The sequence below is a fragment of the Anoplopoma fimbria genome, chromosome 6 (genome assembly GCF_027596085.1).
Source record: "Anoplopoma fimbria isolate UVic2021 breed Golden Eagle Sablefish chromosome 6, Afim_UVic_2022, whole genome shotgun sequence".
Lineage (NCBI taxonomy): Eukaryota > Metazoa > Chordata > Actinopteri > Perciformes > Anoplopomatidae > Anoplopoma > Anoplopoma fimbria.
In genome coordinates this window covers 25843132-25865822 of record NC_072454.1, presented here as the reverse complement: position 1 = coordinate 25865822, position 22691 = coordinate 25843132, and the positions used below count along the sequence as shown (strand labels likewise).

Below are 22691 nucleotides of genomic sequence, written 5' to 3'. Positions count from 1 at the left end.
AAGACAAGTAAATCTTAATGCCCGATGAGGTGTTCATTATCAGGGATTAATGATCTTCAATGATTCTGTCCTCCAAGCCAATTTCACATTTAGTTAGAAACTTAAAATTAAGGGGGATGTTGCTTGATTATCAGTTAGTTATGAACAAAATTAACCATGCTATTGAATCAGTTTAGTTAATCCAGTACTTTGTGGTTTCATTTGCAGCAGTTTAGTGTGATTGCTCTTTCAAAACTGGCAAAAGTGTAGCTTAGCTGCAACAAAATTTTACTAAATCTAGATAAACTAGACCTTAAAGGTATAATATGTTACATTTGTCAGTTGCTCTTTGTAAACACACAGCGCTCAAAGTTTTTCACTTCCCGAGGTAGGGATAAAGAGAATGAAGAGAGGGAGCGGCATTAGTTTTTTTCATTGTTTCTCAGCAGTTATGTTCAAAAGCATTAATAAACATATCCACCCCTCTGCACACCTCCACACAAGACTTTGGTAAGCTGTTGCGTTGCTGAAATGACCAGGGTTCACCCTGTCAGCTCTGCTTGTGTGTGTGACTTGGTTAACAGACACACTGCCACAGAGGAGAGAGAGAGGAGCAGGGAAAACACGTCACAACCTATACTCATATATCTCATGTCATCATTCACCCATTCACACACATTCATACACATTCATACACTGATAACAGGGGCTATCATGCAAGGTGCAACCTGCCGATCAGGACTATCTAACCATTCATATACAGCTCGCAAGAGTAATTTGGGGTTAAGTATGTTGCCCAAGGACACATCAACATGGACAAGCGGAGTCAGGGATCGAACCGCCGTTCATGTGATAAACGACCCTGCTCTAGCATTGAGCCATTGAGGTGTACCATTTGTACACCTCATGTAAAAAATATAAATAGAAGATGCCTTTTTTTTATGTAGAGTGGATTTCTGTGATTTCTGTGATCTGGTGAAGCCAGTTTAATTGATTATAGTGGAAGTGTAGTGTCTACAGTTCGAATAAGTTAAACCTTCAATGTATCGTGGACCTAAGTCTTGTTATAATTGCTTCTGGGGGGGGGTTATTCAACAGAAGGAAACTATCTCCTATTTGAGCTTGAATGTCACCATACTGAGAGCAGCAAAAAATCCCTCCAAAGATTACGGTAAGTATTGCTTTCAATCCACTTGATTTTTAAATAATAATATGTGCTGTGCAGGCTTTGTAATGACATTTAATCACTTAAAAATTACCTGTTTTATTTTGAAACATCTCCATATGAAACTGACATAGCAGTAGCAGTAGTAATGCTTTATCATTGCATAACTGAAACTGTCTGTTTCCATTTTCCTGTCTTCTCTCCTGTCTCTGTGTTTATAGGGTCTGAATCTGACTGCTACGTTATTCTCTCTCTCCCAACCGCAACGACCAAAACCTACCGTACAACAACTGTGTCGAACAATGACAACCCAGAGTGGAATGAAACGTTTACCTTTAGGGTCCCGACCCATGTGAAAGTGAGTCTACTCAATATTAGCATTGCATCAAACACAAGTGTCCAGCCGATTGCTGCTGCTTAGTCCACCCTGGAAAGAACCAGTTCACCCAATCTTTCCCCACTGGTGTAGCAAGTACTTTGATATTCTGATTACGATACAATCTGTTTTTTTGCTACATTATTACTAGCCGATAGCTAATTTAATTTGTGAATAGTAGAAGTCAAAAGCTCTGTGAGCTCAGTGAGCTCTACTGCTATTTCCCCAGAACATTCTAGAGATCAAGCTGTATGATGAGGACCCTTTGGCACGTGATGACCTGTTTGCCGAACTTCTGTTTGATGTCACAAAGCTCACAATAGGGAAGAAGGAGACCAAGGTCTTCACTATAAACCCAGAGGTAAAAAAAACATGAAAACAACACTTGCTCTTTCGGATTGTAATGCACTTAGGGCTGATCTGTGACCAGTTGTACTTTGTCAGAAGAGGGAAAGTTGTTTCGTTTTGTTTTTTTAAGTATGCTTTGTATGCTTACAAATTGACCATTCAGCAAATAATTTATAATGATTTCCCCTTGTCCACTTTTCTATAGACAGAGGGCAAACTTCTGATGGCTTTTGAGCTACTTCAGAGGTAACTGTATTTTACTGTTTTTACTTAGTTGTTTTCTAACAAAACATTTACAGACATTTGCTCTTCCGCAGTTCTTCTAATGCACCGTCTGACCTGGTTAAAAATAAATAACTTCTCGTGTCATTTTGTAGTGAGGAACCCCCTTGTGAATATCTCACTAATGGAGTCATTTTGGTAAGATTTCTCAAATGACACCAGCAATATACACCTAAATATATACACTCCAGGACCAATGTTTCATCAGTACTCCACTCTCCATGTTGGCTGGAACCCTGTAAACGTATGGATGATCATCAACTTCCACCATGAGAAGCCATTTAATTGCTAAATATAATTAAAATTGTGCTTGCTTGCTAAATTAAAAATAGCGGCAGAATAAACTTTAATTGTCGTTGCACAGATCACCGGTATCGAGGACAACAATAGTTTTAATTGGTATCTGAACAAAAGTGCAAAAAGCAGAGTAGTGCAAAGTAATGTACAGAATAACTAAAATATAGAATGAATATGTATATACAGTAAGGGTATGAATATGCCAGAAGAGCAGTATGAACAGTATAAACAGTGTGTAATGAATACACAAACACAAATACAGAATGAACATAGTAGGAACTGTAGGTAAATGTATGAAATAATTACACTTTTTATCGGGTTATTTGGGTTTTTCTCTCCTCAATATCTGCCTAAACTTGAAAGGCTGGATACCACAGATGTTTGGTAACTCAACTCATTTTCTTTCCTTCTGTTTGATTTAAAATTTGTGTTTTTCATGTAAAAGAGTTTATTCAGGTTGAAAACACAGAACACAAAAAGACAACATACTACCAATTTTAACAAAATAACATTGCTTGATTACATGTTTTCCATCATCATTTGCTAATTATCGTTTCCTCTCGCTTTTCTCTTCTCTCTAACAAATTATAAACTTAACTTACAATAAATAATTGATTACACTGATGTAACTTATACTGTACACAGGTTTCTATACATATCAAGAATCTGAATATCATAAAAATCAATGAATACCCATAAAACTCAAACAAATCAAGTGTGCAGCACCATCAAATGACTGCGTTTTTCTAACTGGATGTCCCATAAATGTGTGTCAGTGCCCTAAGATAAGTACCTCACATTCATTTTTCAGCTCAGCGCTGCCCTCCTGTGCGAAATTCCATAAATTACGCCTACTCAGAAACAATGCAATTGGCTCATTGATATTGTATAACCATTTAAGGTTCCAAAATATAAATAAATAAAAACTTATTTAATTTAAAATATTGACTTTTGTCTTTATGCACTACCTACTATGTTCAAGTGTAAAAGCACTGCTATTATCAAGCTATTATTTACAATCTGACTTGAATCTTAAAACAATTTATAGATATATGACCATTACGCTGCCACATGACACAGAGCAGACAGGTCCTGTAGCTCATGGGAATAATTATGATGAATGTATCTTATTTTGATTACCCTAACCAGAGTAACTGATCTCTCTTTGTGTCTTCCAGGCTGCCCCGTTCTCTGTAGTGGATATTAACATTGGCAAGGTTCAAAGCGATGACCGTATGTAGTGAACAATTCTGTCCAATTAAATAAGTCAGTTTTAAATTACTTAAGCTTTCATTTTCATGTTCACCAAAGGTTTTTTGTCACCAATTGGAGCAAAGGATTCAGGACAGCCTTGTTTTTTTTTGTTTTTTTATGGAACTCATAAGAACATAGGAAAAATCGCCTATAGGTTATTTAATTCAAAGCTGCTCTAATCAAGATTATAACATTAACAATTTCATATTTGACTATGTGTAGTGTGAAAGAGGTCACTGGTAACGAACCCACAGTGAACTATTACTTTTACTGGCCTTGTTTTTCCATCCGGGTCTACTGAGCATTTTAGCATCTTAACAGCATTCAGCTTTTTTCAGCTAAGAAGCTCACAACTCTGACAAGTGAACAGCTGGTGAACATCATTGAGCATATTTCTTTTAGGACTTGGAGCTAAAAGGAGAGTGAATATTAGACCTACAATCACTCAGTATCCAAAGACACAACTCTAAATGAATATTAATGATCCATAACTGCCGAGCACCTTAACTTGTATCCATCTATAAAGCTGGTGTTATTTACAGTGAGCTTCTCAGCCTAGGTGTCCTGTTCAGGCTTTTTTAAATTTGCAGATTCTCACACATTTTGAAAGCTCAACTGGCTGTGGAAGAAAGCAAATAACAAAAATCCAGACACCTTGGAGAAGTCATCATCAGAAAAATGGATGTTTTTAGTATTATGATAACTTTTGGCTTACCAAGCATCAGCACCATTGGTATTTATCAGTTTCAACAGATTTACATCACACTGTTCTTTTGTGGGTACTTTTTTTCACCAGCTTTGTGGAACAAGGTGCTGAGACTGAGGGGAGCCCTTCGTGAAAATCAGACAGTTAATGCAAAAGAAACCCCAAAACTGCATTTCTACATGAACAGAGACTTGGAGACAGAACTAGGAGTGGTAGTGAGTTTCAATTGTCTTTTAATTTTACCTGTTTAAGTTTTAGTGTTAAGTGTTCCTGGTCAACTTTACTTGTCACCTCCTTTAACATACCAGAAAGTCGTCATAGCAAATATTTTTCTACAATAACTGCCACAGCCTACATCAGAATCCAGACAGAAAGTATAACATGGCATGCTATTTTTCCTTTTTGTCCTGCAGGCCTCTGGTTATACCGATGCCTCTACTGGATCAATGGAAACTTATATAAATTTCCCGCCACTACCAGCCAAACATGCAGGCAAAGTGTCCCTTGTTATTGACCAGGTAAGAAGTTTGTGTGCAGCTGGATTAACTGGTCCTTTTGTTTTGACCGGCTGAAGATCATAGTAAGGGCCCATCCAACCTTTATGAATTTTATCATATAAGGGGCGGCTGTGGCGTAGTGGAGAGCAAGGTAGTTCTCCAATCAGAGGGTCGGTGGTTCGATACCCGGCTTCGGCAGTCGATGTGTCCTTGGGCAAGACACTTAACCCCAAGTTGCTCCTGAAGGCTTGCCATCGGTGTGGACTGGATGTTGCATGAATGTTAGTTAGAGTCTGATGGTGGCACCTTGATGGTAGCCTGTCATCAGTGTGTGAATGGGTGAATGATATGTAACATACTACTGATTGTAAGTCGCTTTGGATAAAAGCGTCTGCTAAATGACTGTAATGTAATGTAATGTAATTTTAAATAATATAGGTTTAATAGTAATGTGGCTTCTTCTAATCACAGGACACAGTGGATTTAGACATGGAAACACATGAAGGGTAAGGTGCTTTCTACTTCCACTATACAGTATAACGAAAAGTATGTGAACCCCCAAATATAACACCTTTAAGTAATTTGGGAGCAAAATCATAGGCAGTTAGCCTCCATTCTACTGGGAAGGTTTTGCAGCAGATTTTGGAACCTGGCTGCAGGGTTTTGCTCCCATTCAACCACATGAGCATTAGGGAGGTCCAACATCAGTTTTTTTAATTGTTGGTCCAGTTGATCACAAAGGTGTTGCCTTGAGTTGAGGTCAGGCTCAATCAAATTATTTCACACCAAACTGGAAAATCATTTGTTTATGGACCTGACATTGTGCACAGGGGCATTTTAATGTTGAAACAGGAAAGGGACAAACCCAACCTGTTGCAACAAAGTTTGAAGAACACTACTGTCTAAGATAAATTTGTGTGACTCAGCATCAAAGGTGCTTGATTCCAAATTCAGAGCATATCTATGATTGAGGGATTGCCTACACTCGGCTCTTAACATGGCGACGGCTGAATCAGCATCTAGCAGCTACCAGTGCAAACAGTGCTGACAGAGCTAACGGTTGAAACCTGGGGGGAACCGAAGGGTGGGTGTGACCTTTGCTACAACACCGTGTCAGCTGTACTGGCTAAATGAATGCAGTGCAGAGCAGCAGTAATTAGCTAGCGGTGTGGCACACGAAGGGTCGTCCTTCAATCAGAAGATCGGCAGTTCGATCCCTGGCTCCGGCAGTAAATGTCGATGTGTCCTTGGGCAAGACACTCAACCCCCAAGTTGCCATCAGTGTGTGAATGTTGTATGAATGTTAGTTTGAGTTAGAGTCCTGATGCACAGGTGGTACCTTGCGTGGTAACCCCTGCCCACAGTGTATGAATGGGTGTGAATGATAACATGTAGTGTAAAAGCGCTTTGAATGGTCGTAGGACTAGAAAAGTGCTATACAAGTACAGTCCATTTACCATTTATTGGAGCAAAGGGGCCTCGAGCAAAATCAGTAAAAGAGCCCCAGACCAGTAGTACATGGATGGGGGAATCCAGCTGGGTGCTGTGAGTGCTGAGCTTCGCAAAAAACTTGAAACTGTAAACCAGAAGAAATCAGTGAAACATTTTTTTTTACTTTCTTTAAACCTGGAAATCCACAGTGAGGGTCTTTCAATTCGTCTGGACTTTGACATCCCAACTCAAGAGAAAGAGTATCTGAAGAAGAGGAACGTTGTGGTGGCACAGGCTTTTCAGAAGCTTTTTGGCTCTCCACCTGGTCCTAAAAAGGTAGCTAGCGCAACTCTTCTCTTTGTTACTTTTGCCCTTGTAACCCTCTCCACCACCCTACCTATGTCAATTTGCTAATCATTTTGCTAATCAATAAAAAAAATAATGTAATGCCCAAAAGTGTGCCAGAAGTGAAGACCAACTTATGTTACAGCACTATTACTCCATGAACTCCTTAGCTGTGACACACACAGCGGGCCGGCAGGCTTGCAATAGACTGACGGACACCATGACAGTGTGAACCACAAAGACACAGAGCTGACAATCTCACAGCTGATGCGCTGAAGACTTATAGGGGAAGTGGGCTGGGCTGCATGCCTATGATATTGTGTCCACAACAATACATGCAACATTATGGCTGCCTGCTCTCCTGGTCAGGGATTTAACCTGTTTGTGCATCAGGTTGTCTAAGCAGCCGGATGGCCTGACAGTATACCATTAATGATGATTAATGATCGGTTAACTATGGTTGGCTATCGGTCAGAAAATCATTTCTAAATTACCATCCCTGGTAAAAATGTTAAACCATGTGACCACATCACAAAATATTGTCTTGCATCTCTAGATATAAGACAGCAGAGTCAAATTTTGAGTTTTAGGAAACTAGGTACAGGCATTAAAGTGGCCATATTATGCTTTTCCACTTTTTCCCTCTACTTTAGTGTGTTATATATATATTTTTTTACATGTAAAAGCTCTGTAGAGTGTAAAACCTGAAGTCCAGCCTAAAAGGAGTTACCCTCCCCCTCAGAAGCACTGCTCCTGAGCGGCCTGAAACGGCTCCATTGAATTCTCTCCTTCACTTCTGTAACATTATGGGGTCACAATGTTACAGAAGTGACGTAAAACTCCTTCCGGCTAGTTTGGCCCGCCCTCAAACAACAAAAGAGAGATCCGGCGCTGAAGCTCCGGAGGAAGAGTTTTTTGAAATGTGAAACGTTGACCAATCACAACAGAGCGTGCTAGCTGGCCAATCAGCTTTCTGGAGGAAGGAGCAAGCGCTACAACAGAGCATTTCAGAGAGAGGGTGAGAAGAGGTGCTGCAGGACAGCCAGGATGAGAAAAACAAGATGGATTATGAGCATTTACGCATGTAAACATGTTGTAACTGTAACTTGAGATAAAAATATGCACCCGGAAAATAGCATAATAGGGCCTGTTTAACATTCCCCACAGGGTAAAATTCCACAGCTTTGGTTACTTTTCATTGAGATTTTCAAATCTCAATTTATCCAATACTTTTGTTTATCACCAAATGGCCTTGGCCGTACCTTGCATTTCTTCCTAAAATAATTCTGACATTTAAATTAAGATGGTGATCAGGGTGCACATTAAACATAAACTACTAAACATCATTTAGCATTTGGTCAAACTCAAAGAACTGCTAGAGCCATACCTCTGTATTCTCTGTTCAGGTGCCAACGATAGCAATTGTGGCTTCAGGTGGAGGGTCCAGAGCAATGACAGGCCTGCTTGGTAGTCTGAGAGGCCTGAAGGACATCGGGGTCCTGGATGCTGTCAGTTACATCACTGGTGTTTCTGGATCCACATGGTAAGTGAACCATTTGAGTAGTCAAGTGTCCATAGTATCTTAATATCAATCTTCTCATTTTACAGACAGACAAAGACACACAATCCCTCAAATTGTGGACTGTGCCTTATAGAAAGGTTGTAATTTAATAAAGGGAAACAGAGCAGTGGCGCTGTGAACAGAGGGCAGGACTAAGTGGCAACTTCAGAGGCATTAACATGAAACAAATGCGAAGTGCCCAAAAACTGCAGTTCATTGAATTGCCACTTGAGGCAGTAAATCCCCATAGACCTCCATGTTAAAAGGCCCAACTTTACAGCATAAATAAACATTTATTTATATGTTAGAACTGCAACCAACAGGCAACCAAGAGCTACTAGACCACAGGGTTGATGTTAGTCCACTAGCAACAGCCTAGCTTGTTAGCCTTAGCTAGTATTATAGCTTTGAGCTATTTGGGCATCAACATTGGCAAAAAGGTTGGGGGGGGGGGTTATTAGAGTGCAACAGGGTTTGTGTTATGTGGAGTACTCTTAACACCTTTCAACATGAGTCTGCACCTCAAAAAGTCTGTGTGATATAGTAAACATTATGCCTTCCATTCTGTTGACTAACAAAGAGTGTCCCTAAATGACTACCAGCTATATGATAGGATAGCACTAACTTCTCATATTTGTAAGATTCCCTGCAGTTAGAGTATCAGTCACATGTGGGTGCGGACAACTCCATAATATGGTAAACCAGCCAAGGACAGCTGGTTCATCCAGTGTCTCTCCCAGTTTCTTTGCAGTCCAAGTCGGGGACACCACAGAGTCCTCAATCGTGATGGAGAGGTCATGGACAGCAGATGCCTTTTCTGGAAGGAAGTGTAGCTCATTACATGGTGTAATACAAAAAGAGCGAGGGAACCAAAACAGAAAACTGATGGACCCCGGTAGTTAGGCTGCCAGGCTCAGACCATTGGCTTTACAAAATATGGACGTAGTTTTTGTGATGTCACACAAAGGTTTCTGAAGAACTGTTTTGAAGCTCTAAGTGGGTAGCTCTGGCTGAAAATGGGCAAAAATCTGAAAATGGGCAAAAAGGTGGATTTCTCGGTGGGGCTGAAGCGGCCTAGTTGACGCAACAGTAAGTGTGGTCCTAGGATGTGAAAAAAGGAGAATGCACAGAGGAGGATCTTTTGCTTTACTTTGTCAAATGCTGATGAAAAGTCCAGCAGGATATTGACGAAGGAGAGGGGGCTGCTCCAGCAGTGTGGAGTTCCCTTATGGTGTCCAGGAGGGCAGTCATAGTTGATTGGCCTGCCTTGAAACCAGACAGGTGGGGTAGTTGTGGGGAAAGTTGCTGCAGAAAGTTCTGTGAAGACAGCAAGCTCAAGTGCGTCACAAGATAAAAGAAGAAGAGGGACAGGTCTGTTGTTCTTTACATCAAAAGTGTTGTTTGGTTTTCTTTAACATAAGATTTACTTTTGCTGCATTTAGAGAGTTAGGAAAAGTAGGCATACATGAAGTGGATGAGGAATAAAGAAGAAGGTGAGAGGGGATAGGGTCAAGAGGGCAAGTGGTTTGGTGGTGGTACCTAAACCATTGGAGGAGAGGGTTGAATAGGAAGTTAAAATAGGAGAAGAGTTGGATATAGGACAGATGGTGTCTTCAGTAGGGTGGTAAAATGAGAAGTGTACTTCTATGTTTTTTTGCAATAAACTAATTGCTCAGATTTTTGAGTTGGAGGAGGAGGATTGAATTTTGTATTGAAAAAAGCGCTTTTAGCTGCAGATAAGAATGCAGAGTAAGAGGAGAGAAGAGACCAATAGGCAAGGATTTCCGCAGAGTGCTCGTATTTTATGAAGTATGTATTATAATGCTGGCAAAACCCTAACCTGACTACATTTGTATTGGCAAAGCAAGTACAAGTTATATGAAGTGATTCTAAATTATTGTACCCCTTTATACACTTTGACTTCCAATGTCAACAGGGCTATGTCTACTCTGTATCAGGAAGCTAACTGGTCACAGGAGGACATAGACGGTATCATCTCAGCAAACAAGGAACAGATGACCAAGTCTATACTGAGTGTCTTCTCTCCTGATAAACTCCAGTATTACAGAGAAGAAATTGCTAAGAAAGAGCAAGAGGGTTACATTGTGTCACTCATCGATATGATGGGCCTGATCTTTGAGCATCTTGTCTTTGGGAAGGTAAGCAGCTTAACACTTTTCTGTTATTACCTTACTTATACTGTGTATTACTTAAAGCTTAAAGATTATGTGTAACTTTCAGAAAGTCCTTGTTTTAAAGACACCGGTGGCTGTTAAGTTAGCTAGTGAAAATTGGCCAAAACAGTGACGTGACTGACTGTGATTGAATGATCACCATCATGTTAATAGAACTCTGGGAAATAAATGACAAAGATATTTAGTAAAACGTTACTATCTGTAATGTTCCTATATTTAATTTGGACCATCGGTTCCATTTTGCAAATGACTTCCAGCTACTATGAGATTTTGGGCCCCATTCCCCCCTTCTGACTAAGGTCAGCAAAGCTAATTTTTTTTGAGCATTACCAGATTTCTTGTGGTGTGCGGTATATATTTTACACTCCCTGATCTGCTTGGAAGTCCATCCTGGCCAAAGGGATTTCAAAGTGCAAATAACAAACAAGTTTGATATTTACAATCTGGTATCCTGTTGTAAGAGGGGGGTCCAGAGGACAGCTGAGGAAGCAAAATTACAGATTGTTTCCACACACTATACAAAAAACGGATACATTTATCTCATTACATGTGGGATCTCCAACATGTTTAAAAATGTCCTTTCGACTTTCATGGAAAAAACGTCCTGAGTACATACAAATCAGTCCACAGGCTGTAAATAAGCAACTGAGAAACCTGGGGAAAAATGTTTGTCATAAAACAATCTGTTCACCCTTTGGCAACAAAAAATTAGTGAAAAATTAAAAGTTACACATAACCTGTTACATTATTGTGTGTCTGTGCATCTTAATTATATATTTTTCAAATGTTACAAATCATATTATTAATAATAATATTAAATTCGGTTGGAATTACAGAAAGTCACCAGTACCCTTTCTGAGCAGCAGAGAGCAGTGAATGAAGGCCAAAACCCTCTACCCATATACACTGCTGTCAATATGAAGGATATGGTAAAGGGATGTCAATCTGAAGCTGGTAAATATCCTGGATGATATTTTTTTTGTATTGTAATTACTGTAATAGCTGAAAATTACACTTGACCATGTATTCCTGAAAGTATTTTGTGCAAGGTGACTGAAGCCAAAGGACTATACAAAGCAAGTACAATATTTACACTACTGCAGGTTTGATCACGTGAAACTCAAGTGAAACCTGTGAATGTTGTTGTTTTTATAAGAAATGTATCATTCATTTTGCAACTGCAATGAATATGGGAATATTCAGCAGGACTAGGCTGATGATATAATAAAGATTAAGGACACATACAAACCCCTAAAAGAACTTTAGCAAAATTTTAAACCAAGATTGATTCTTTTTTAATCCCAAATAACTAATCTTGTTGACAGAATGGTGTGAGTTTACACCCTATGAGGTAGGCATCCAGAAGTATGGGGCATTTGTTCAAACTGAGGACTTCGGGAGTCAGTTCCTTCTAGGTCATATCATAAAGAAACTTCCAGAAGTCCGCATCCCTTATCTGATCGGTAAGACTACGGCTTCTGTTGCAATGTCGATGCAAAGAAGTACAATACCAATTTAAGGTAATTCCAATTTATTTTTTCAACGTAATCAGGAATATGGAGCAGCGCTATTTCTGTCACCCTGACCCGGCTATGGACGTTTACTACGGGGTCCAAGCCTTTTTGGAGCCCCTGGATTGGACCAGATGTCCACAATATAGGTACTGCTAATTTATTTTATAGAGTATCAAAACACCTAAATATGCAATTTCATTTCTATAATTTCTTATATGTTCTATAAAATCTATAATGTATTCTTGGTCATTTCATGAGATTGTTGACAATAGGAAATAAAATAATGCCAGCCTAATCATTTGAAGCATTGTCTTAGAACATAAAAGAGATTCAATGTTTAACGAACACACCATATAACAGAATTGTAAAACCTTTTTACTGTATTTATTACTACCATGGTACAAAAAGTACACTTCCCATTAAGAGCATAATAATGTATGTATTATTGAAATGTTGTGTTCTTTTGACAGACGTTGACACTGAACCATTAACTCTGGACACACATCTCATAAATCCAACCTCAGATATCACCGGCATAATGACTGATTTCTTCAAAAATCGTCCAGTCATTGCTGAAATGTACAATTTCATGCGTGGTCTCTTCATGCACAGGGACTACAATCAACAGCGCAACTTTGTTGCCTGGAAAGGTAGGCACTGCCAGTCCTGTTATTGATATTTTGCTTGCACAGTACACTTTCACCCACAATTCAAAACATTTGGAACGATACAGAGCCTCTAGCTGCAAGTGAAAAGTTAAACCAAGTTTAAGTGCATTTCAGGAGTGATCACAACTGATCCTTGCTGACTTATAGACCTGCAAATGATGAAAATTGTTTTTGAGTACTTGAAGCTGGGCCTTGATATGGCTAAAGTGGCCATTCATGGAACGGTATTCCAGTGGTAGGTGGGTTTTGTTTTTGCTGCAACTTTATTTTTAGTAGGCTGTCAAAGACCCTCTTTAAGAAGTGTGGCTATTTCAATGACTCCTAAAGGGTTTGTTCTGAGCAATGACCTCCCAGTTAGCTGTGGAGAGTGTCTGCTTGTAGTTCGGATATTTTGGGGATATTTTTTTGCCAAAAACTAAATCTTACAAGATTCGAACACATCATGATAACGTTTTCATTTACCTTTGGCCAATAGCCATTTTTACAGTTTGGAGTTTGAACGCACCATAATGTAACTGATTGCAACATCCGTTGACATTAGCTGTTGGTTAATTTATAAACAGGACTGTACTGTTGGTAGAAGACCTGATCACTGTGATTGATCTGAGCAGCATGATGTTTATAATATAGATCTACATGCCTGATTAATTAAGTTGTTCCAAATGCTATGCTGTTAGCTCTGTTATTTAGCCAAGCAGGACTGTGGTGTAAACTAACTAGCAGTTTCCTAGCCCTCCTCTTGCCAATTTCAACAGATTTGTTGCTAACAATGTAGCATTACCAGTGATCGGAGTCTAGAAAGCATTAATGCTGATCTCCCAATCACATCATTTTGACTGAATATCGGCCCCTAATAAAGATCACATTTATTTTTCAAAAAGCATGAGATATTCTTATTGCCCGAACACAGAGTTTACTTGCCCCCGGGCAAGGGACTAAGCGTTAACATTGAGCCCTGTGCATTATCATTAGATTACTGAAGAATCAGCTGGAGAAACCTGGGACTTGGCCTTAAACATATTTTAGTAGAAGAGCTGGCCATCTGTTCTTCATTAGAATAGAGGTTTTGGCTGATGAAATGAAGAATGATTCTAATGAATAGATTGGGGGCAATGATACACCCCTTCCTTGCCACCAGTTTTACCTTGAGAGCCTGTGTCTGTTTCCCTTGCTGCCGAGAGGAGTCTCAATGTAGAGTGTAGTGCACAGTGTCACTCTGTTGTCCTGGAGATTCATGAAGTTGGAAGCTTTGGTTAGATCAATGTAGGCCTCAAGCCAACTGGCATTGAGAGGATGTGGTCCAGGCTTCCTTTATTTTCTTCTGTGAGTAGTGATGGAGCAAAGACTATACTTGCAATGGTCATCTGGTTGTTGAAAGAGGCGTTGATATAAGTGAGACAATTCAGTAAGCTGGTTGGCCAAGCTGGTTTTAATGGCAAATCCCACTCTCTGAGAAGAAGGTCTAGTTTACTTTCTCACCCACCTGCCCTTCTTCTTCCAGTCTGATTCTAGAGGGAGCTGTAATGCTGATGTTTAAACCTCCATAGTTCCATTGCACCAATGATAGTTCACTTGGTTTATTACCAATGTGGATGCCTGTGTCTGACACATTTTAATGAGAGATGGATCCAGGTGCATGGACTACCTCTGCCAGAGCCCTCCTCTGTCTTCATAGGTTTTGTAATTTCCCACTTTATCTCCAACCATCATCCTCCACCTTACCACCATGTGTGGCCCTATCAGGAGCTGAGCAGAAAGCATCACTTGGGAGTAAAGGAAGACCCAAACTTCTCTTCCATGACAACATATTGACTTTCCAGAGAAGGTCCAGCTAAAGAACTGACGTGCCCTTTAATAGCATATTGAGCACCATTTTGACAGCACGTCCAGCCAAAAACACAATCAAACTTATTCAGCTTGCGTAGCCTCAGTATGCTGAGTGGGACACACCACACAAAACAGAGATCTGCCACAGATCAATTTCAGCTGCTGGGGCAAGGCAGCATTCCTGTACATGACGGTTGCCTGAAGTGAGAAAAGTTCAGCACAATTCAATTCAATTCAATTCAATTCAGTTTATTTTGTATAGCCCAGAATCACAAATTACAAATTTGCCTCAGAGGGCTTTACAATCTGTGCACATGCGACATCCTCTGTCCTTCCCTCACATCGGCACAGGAAAAACTCCCCTAAAAAACCCCTTTAACAGGGAGAAAAAAGGAAGAAACCTATGGGAGAGCGACAGAGGAGGGATCCTTCTCCCAGGATGGACAGAATGCAATAGATGTCATGTGTACAGAATGAGCAGCATAACAGAGATACAACACATTCAATGTATATGACATAAATGATTCATATAATAAGACTACTTATAATAACAGCAGCAATTATTACAGTAGAATTATAGCCATGAAAATAGGGATAGTAATGTGACTAATAATAATAATGGAAGTAGCAGTGGGTGTCAGTCGGCTCACAGCAGGAGGCACGACTACGGTCCAGGTACCACAACGATTCATGGAAACCTGCAGAACGAGAAAGCAAAAGGGCTTCAGGGTGGAAGTAAAGCTAAAATGCTTAATGGCACAGGTAATAGTAATAGTAATGTGACTAGTAATAATAATAATGGTGGTAGCAGTCGGTGTCAGCAGGGCCGTAGCAGGATGCACGTCCACGGTCCAGGTACAGCCACGATTTATAGAAGCCTGCGAAGCGAGAAAGCACAAAGACTCCAGGGTACAAGCAAGTCAATAAGCGTAATAGTACAGGCAATAATAATAGTAATGTGACTAATAATGATAGTGGTAGTAGTAGTGGGTGTCAGCAGGGCCTCAGTAGGTGGCACGATGACAGTCCAAATATAACCCCGATTCCTGGGAACCTGCGAGGCGAGAAAGCACAAGAACTCCGGGGAAGAAGCAAAATCAGTAATGTGCATAAATAGGAGATTAATACATAAAGATACACAGAACACAATACAAACAAAGCCACTTATTTTCCTTGTCAACCACCTTTTATAGCAACTGAAGTTGAAGATGTGTTTGTTATTTTCCTCTTTTCTGTCCAGAAACACATCCAGATGCATTCCCAAACCAACTTACACCCAGTGACTCCACCCTCCGCCTGGTTGACTCTGGTCATGCCATCAATATTGGCTGTGTGCCTGTCCTGCGGCCAGAGAGAGATGTGGATGTCATCATATCTTTCAATTACTCATGGGACCCAGAGCACATCCTCAGGGTAAACAGAATGAGGAGGCACTCATCTGGGATGGAACAGAATGTTTCCTGAATGTATTCCATCAACATTAACATAACTCTATGATCATCTTTAATCTATCAGGTCCTAGAGAAGACAGCTGCTTACTGTGAAGACCATGACATTCCCTTTCCCAATGCTGATTTTGCATGTCTGGAAAAGGAGCCTCAAAAGGAGGTTTACATCTTTGAGGATAAGGAAAACCCAAAGGCCCCGATAGTGGTTCATTTCCCACTTGTCAATGTCACTTACAAACACTTCAAACGCCCTGGTATGCCCATTTCAACTTCCCTGCGATGATTTTGCTTCTATTGCTGTATTCTTTTTTTAATTTTCTTTGTGCTGTATATCTTGAAACAATAGCAATGTAGAAATTGGACTAAACCCTTCTCTTCAAGCTAGTCTAATTATCTTAGAAGGCATGTGAGGACTTGGTTTGGGGGCTGATAATGGCAGGACAGGGTACCTGTATTGCTTTATTCCATACTGAAATGATACAAGACTTTATCAGAGCATTGCAGCATATATGTATAGGATGGCAGACTTGTATTAAATACTGTGCTTACAATATTCATTATTCAGGCAATGTATGCCTTTATTTAATAGATAGAGTAGAGAGTAGACAGGTACTAAGGGTAGAGAGATGGGTATTGACATGATACAAAGGTCCCAAGCCAAATGTGTAGCCGGTTCCTTGTGGTGCCTTAGCCTCAAGGCCAACAGGGTGCATCAAGCTACCTATTGCAGGTAATGTTCGGCATTACAAATTGGGGAATCAACCAATTGACTTCAACTTCTAAATTATTAATGATCTGCTGAATAACTGATGACTAGGTGTGATTCGACTCGAAAGGCAATGGAGCTGCCTTATGTTTTTGTACTTCCAATAAGAACAAGACATAAAATTGGGTATTATATGTGCTTTATAGGACATGATTTAACCAATTGTATCATTATCTTATGACTTTACAGGTGTGAAGCGTGAGACTGAGGAAGACCTAAGAGCTGGGGAGGTGGATGTGATCACCAGCAACTCTCCATACACCACCAAGAACATGACCTACTCAGAAGAGGATTATGAAGCTCTGGTGGATTTGACCACTTATAACATATTAAACAACAAGGAGAGCATCCTTGAAGCCTTGTGTAAGGCCCTGGAGAGGAGTGAATCCAAGAAACAAAAATAAGGGATAAGATTTATCCGGCTTCTTTTTACAGCAACAGGTTTACCTATGTTACCTCGACAAGTCACTTATTTTAATTGCCACACCTCTATATTAAAGCTATAGTAATTAAGGCACAGGATATTTACTCAGCAACAATATAAACTACTGTTTCAAAAATAAGCATCAATGTCTTACAGTCTTGAAGTGTAACATAAAAGCCTTTGTACCTCCAGTATACCATCTTAGGTATTATACAAGGGCACCGAGTAATCAAAGGCCACACACTTCAAACAATCAAGGGTCTAAATTTAAAGTCTATGATGCAAGCAAATAACAGGATAACATTAGAAGAAATTTGAATAATTGTGAAAAAAGAAACTAACCTGGGACAATGGTATTATGTTGGCAGCAGTAGTTAATTACAGTTGGTTTTATATTGTGCACTTATCCAGTTTTTGCTTAATGAGTGCATTGTTTGGTTCACCACAGTTTGCAATATAGTTTAATATAAGTTATAATTGTGTGTGCGGGGCTGTGGCTGTAAGCGCTGGTATTTAATCTTCTAATGTTTTTTCTGTTGCAGAGCTTAGACTGGAGCGTAACTGCTCCCTCCAGTGATAGTAAGTCACTTAGGTTTTTTTTAGGGGAGTTTTTCCTGTGCCGATGTGAGGGAAGGACAGAGGATGTGAGGGTGTAAGGACAGAGGATGTGAGGGTCTAAGGACAGAGGATGTCGCATGTGCACAGATTGTAAAGCCCTCTGAGGCAAATTTGTAATTTGTGATTTTGGGCTATACAAAATAAACTGAATTGAATTTAATTGAAATATAGGAGTCAGTGAATTTGACTGATAAACAAAGTAATGTGGCTTTCTGTGTCGAGATGGCATGTTCTCCCCGTGTCAGCGTGGGTTCTGTCCGGGTTCTCCAGCTTCCTCCCACAGTCCAAAGACATGCAGCTTAAGGTTGATTGATGACAGTAAATTGCCTTTAGGTGTGGATGTGAGCGTGAATGGTTGTCCCTCTCTATGTGTCAGCCCTGCAATAGTCTTGCGACTTAAAATAATGGATGGATGGACAGCTTTCCTAGCTTTGAGTGGTAAAAGCGAGAGCACAATATCACTGGAAAATATCTATCTAACTATAGGGCTGTAACCCCCTTAAGACTTGGAATTAGATTGTGTTAATGGATTTAGGGTGTGACGTCAATCTTTATATGCTATCAACGCCCTCTGTGGCCAGATGGGATTGAATTACATTTTATCAGCATTTGATTTTTTTCTAACAAACTTTCTTTGTGAACTGTGCTTCTGAAAAATGTGTTACAACATAAAAAAACTATGAAAATCATGTGGCTGGTTTTAAAAAGTGTCCTGCTATTTGAGTTTGAAAAGCTTTGATATTGCTCAAACTATTAAAATTAAATCCTTATATGATGAAAAAGCAATTATTCTGTATTTCCACCTTCTTGCATGAAAGACCACAACAAGTCACAAAAATTGACACTGTTTGGTTAATTAGGATGGCTTGATTATCAATAGGTCTCTTCTTCTTAAGCTACTTCAAATGCCTTTACGTTACTCACTTTGTACTTAATGTAAACTGTGACATTGTGATCTACATACTTAACAACTTTAATTAAAGTCCCAGTGAAATGGAAGTAAGAGCGTCTTATCTTCTGTACTGTGAGTATTCCCTATTGAAACATAATACTTTAAAAGTACAGCCTACAAGTGTACATTTAGAAGAGGGATTTAAATCAAAACACACACGCCTCCCTTGTCAGTAAAAGCTACAGATCGACTGATGAATGGATATCAGGATATTATTGGTTGAAATTAGTTCCTGTCAGCTTATATAAACACAAGTCACGTTTGTTTAATCAAAAAAGATGATTTAATATAAAATACACAGAAATTGACTTTATGTATATAAAAAAAAAAAGCTCAGAAGTAAAGGGTTGCCCTCTATTCAGAAGAGCGGCTGTTCGATCCCTGGCTCCTCCAGTCGGCATGTGGAAGTGTCCTTGGGGTAGACACTGAACCCCAAATTGCTACAAAAGACCATCAAGTCATCAACATGCCATCAATGTTTGAATGTACATGAATGTGCATTGGTTTGGATCCTGATGGGTAGGTGGCACCTTGTATGGTAGGCTCTGTAATCAGTGTGTGAATGGGTGAATGATGTAATTTAGTGTACAGCACTTTGAGTAGTTGAAAGACGAGAAAGGTGCCATGTAAATATAAGTTCATATACCAGTTACAGACCTTTCACCACAAATCTTCTAGTTCCCGGTTTGCGTATAGATGTCTCCTAAATTCACCAAAAGTTACCTTGAGATAATGCCTCATTGGCATATTTCAACACATGTCAGTAATCAACTGGGAAAGTTTTATGTTTATCTAAATGTATGGAATTTTACAGAACAAATCTTTAAAGGCGTTTTTTTTCAGAATTATTTTTTTCTCAGACGCTGCTTGTTATGTTACCTTGTATTCCTAAAAATATAGACAACATGTATTTCTTATGTTGAACGTATTTTCAGTGATACAAAGAGATTACTTCTGTAAAAACCTTTCAATTCATTATGTCAACAAAATAAAAGAAGATCTTTATATCTGGCTTCATCCAATGTTCACATTTCTTTTCTGGAAATGTGTGAAAATTAGAAAAAAATGATAAGATTATGCCTCATAATCTTATCATTTGATAAGAGTTTCACAAAACTTAAGAAAGTAATCGTATTCATGTAAGTAATCTACTGTCTCCCCCCTTAATTTGACAAGAGCCATCAGCCCTAAAACTATACTGATTCAGGTTTAGGTTTATTTTCTCCAAAGCCAGTACATAGAAACCTACAGATATACACGAAGCAAATATAAACAGAATACAAAGTTTTTATTTATGCACTCTTTCATCTGAGCTCAGCTCAGCTCAGCATCAGCGTCAACTGTGTCAGATAGTGAGGCAGATATTCAGGGCTGTTATGCAGAAGGAACCAAACTTCTGAAGCGAGCTTGTCTCCATCTAAATGATCTGTATCTCTGACCAGATGGTAGTAATGTGAAATGTTGGTTTAGTGGGTGATCAGTGTCATTTGATATTGTGAGTGCGAGGCGTGGGATGGCTCTGATCTTCATGCTGTACCATAGCAAGCAGTGTTAGACCACCAGCACATGGCTTTCAGTATGGACATGTGGCATGGCCGTTAAAAAATAGCCTCAAATATAAACACAGTCAACAGTGATTTAGCAATAAGTAAGGTTTTGTTCAAAAATAGGTCACGGTAACACAAACACAGCTGACTTAGTTTGCCTTAAAAAGTTTTGTGATGTTCTGGACCAGGGCCGACATCACTGGGCTTTCTTCCCTGACTAGCTGCTTTGGTATGGTGTTGCTGTTAATGTGATGAGTAAAGGCCAGAGCAGCGTGACTTTCTGCTCAATGTTTATTTTAACCAGAATGCCAGCCAAAATGTTTATTCCACTGATGCTGAGCAGACATAAGAGCTGCTGAAGTGATGTGAAGAGAGAGGCCCAAATTCTATGGACCTCCCCGTTCTGTGGTTCGCCCGTCTCGAGCCAGTTATGGTCATTATCACAGTGAACTGAGAACTGACTCGCAAGTACAATACAGGCTTCATCATCAACTTTAAATATCTAAAGATATACAGCTGTGCTTTGGGTTTAGAGTTAATTAGCAGCTGTAGCTCAAATCAATGCTGTGTTTAACATAGAGCTCCTGGTGTGGCTGTAGATCCTTTTGGAAATTATTTTTTATCATAGATCAACAAAAATCACGTGTTCTCTCAATTGCTTTTCTAGATCACGATCAGTGTTTTGTTTTGCAAGTTAAATGCAGATTAAAAGATGAAGGTATAATATGTTAAATTTGTCCGTAGCATTCAACGTTGGCCACTCCTTCTGGCTCCAAAAGCGAGTCAATCCCCATAGACCCCCATGTTAAATTGTCCGACTTTACAGCAGAAATACAGCCTTGTACAAAAAAAAATGTTTTGGTCTCTATAGCTAATATCTCCGTTCATGACAACTGACTGGGGGTACATTTTATATAACTCACCTGTTTAAATTATATTAAGGCTTAAAGTTAGGCATAATTGAGAGTGTGGCCACTTTGAGTGACAGGTGAGTGTCGTGCCAGGTCACAAGCTGCTAGCTGTCTGCTCTGCTGCATCACCTGGACCTGCCTCAGCCCCCCCGGCGATCCACCATGCTCTTCAGAAACTTATGGTGGACTTCATAGAGACCACGTCCATATTTTTTAGTCTATGGCAAATACCTGCTTGTGATTGGAGGAGAGTTTTACTCAGAGCCCAGTAGAGGGCGGAGCCTGTGTGAGTTAGAATATCTCCATAGCATCCCGCAACAACAGCTCCACAGAAGAAAGTCTCAGCTGACACAAGCGATCACCGACGTTGATGGTTAGGCTCCTTTATAAACTGTGTGCAGCTCTCAGGATGTCAACCAGTTATATAAGAATTGATACGCAGTAGTTAGAAATACTTACAATATAAGTACTCTTTAAATTCCTCCCAAACTCCAGATTGTTACATTACATTACAGTCATTTAGCAGACGCTTTTCTCCAAAGCGACTTACAGTCAGTAGTATGTTACATATCATTCACCCATTCACACACTGATGACAGGCTACCATCAAGGTGCCACCATCAGACTCTAACTAACATTCATCATCCAGTCCACACCGATGGCCTTCAGGAGCAACTTGGGGTTAAGTGTCTTGCCCAAGGACACATCGACTGCTGAAGCCGGGTATCGAACCACCGACCCTCTGATTGGAGAACTACCTTGCTCTCCACTACGCCACAGCCGCCCCAGTGTTGTTGCTCAGAAGTTCATGCCTACCTACCTATTAAGACGTTTGTAGATTGTTAACCCCTAATTCCTTATCTACACATTCTATTTCCTTGTAACTATACATACTGCATTGTACTGATTCACCACTAGTGCAAAACATGACCAATCTAAAGCACAACTAAAAAAACAACAAATAAATAGAGTTATCTAGAGGCATGTAGTACTGTACATGAGAGACACAGCATGTTTTATATCTGATAAAAATGTCTGGGAAGGAAAGTATTTCTCACATACTATATGCTATTTGATATTGATCTGCAGCCTTTTGCAAATGTACCTTGTCAGATCAATTTATGAGAGGCTTCCTGCTTGAAGTATATTGGTCTCTTTCTTTGACTCATGAAAACCAGTTATACAATTATAAAATCTGGTGTGGGTTCGAGGGTGGTTATTGCTGTGGCTGTGGTTGGATCACACTCTCTTATGCTTTGGGCCGGTGTATCATTGACAAAGTGCCAGTTCTACCGATAATCCATCACATCATTAAACTCATAATGTATTGTCCGACTACAAAATCAAGCCTAAATGACACTAAATGGCCCTTAGTGCAGAAATTCTGCACTAAGAAATTCTTAAAAGTAGCCCAGTAGCATCCCAACTAGAATGCCTCGATACATTCTCAAAGTATTTACAGAAAGGGATCCCAGTTGTTCTCTTACTCACAGTTGGTCCTCACATGGTTCACTAAATATAGAAATCCTGCAGCACCTGTTGTCCCTGGTGCTTAAAAAGGGCAAGACTATTTGTTTTTG

At 39.7% G+C, this 22691-nt stretch overlaps 1 protein-coding gene across 1 annotated transcript; it reads left to right on the top strand.

Moving 5' to 3' along the window:
- The first annotated feature begins 791 nt into the window (after positions 1 to 791).
- On the top strand, positions 792 to 17063 carry pla2g4f.1 (phospholipase A2, group IVF, tandem duplicate 1). The gene is made up of 17 exons (XM_054600810.1): positions 792 to 804; positions 1366 to 1502; positions 1750 to 1881; positions 3626 to 3680; positions 4498 to 4622; positions 4821 to 4925; positions 5376 to 5410; positions 6545 to 6671; positions 8087 to 8223; positions 10178 to 10400; positions 11273 to 11390; positions 11762 to 11899; positions 11989 to 12096; positions 12421 to 12600; positions 15686 to 15858; positions 15961 to 16147; positions 16849 to 17063. The coding sequence occupies exons 1-17, from the start codon at positions 792 to 794 to the stop codon at positions 17061 to 17063; spliced, it is 2208 nt and encodes a 735-aa protein (XP_054456785.1).
- The last annotated feature ends 5628 nt before the right edge of the window (positions 17064 to 22691 follow it).

Bases quoted from the DNA above. Each gene is read 5' to 3' on its own strand.
- pla2g4f.1 (XM_054600810.1), top strand. The intron at 8,224-10,177 runs GTAAGTGAACCA...CAATGTCAACAG, and splicing joins GGTGTTTCTGGATCCACATG to GGCTATGTCTACTCTGTATC. The intron at 11,391-11,761 runs GTAAATATCCTG...TCTTGTTGACAG, and splicing joins GGGATGTCAATCTGAAGCTG to AATGGTGTGAGTTTACACCC.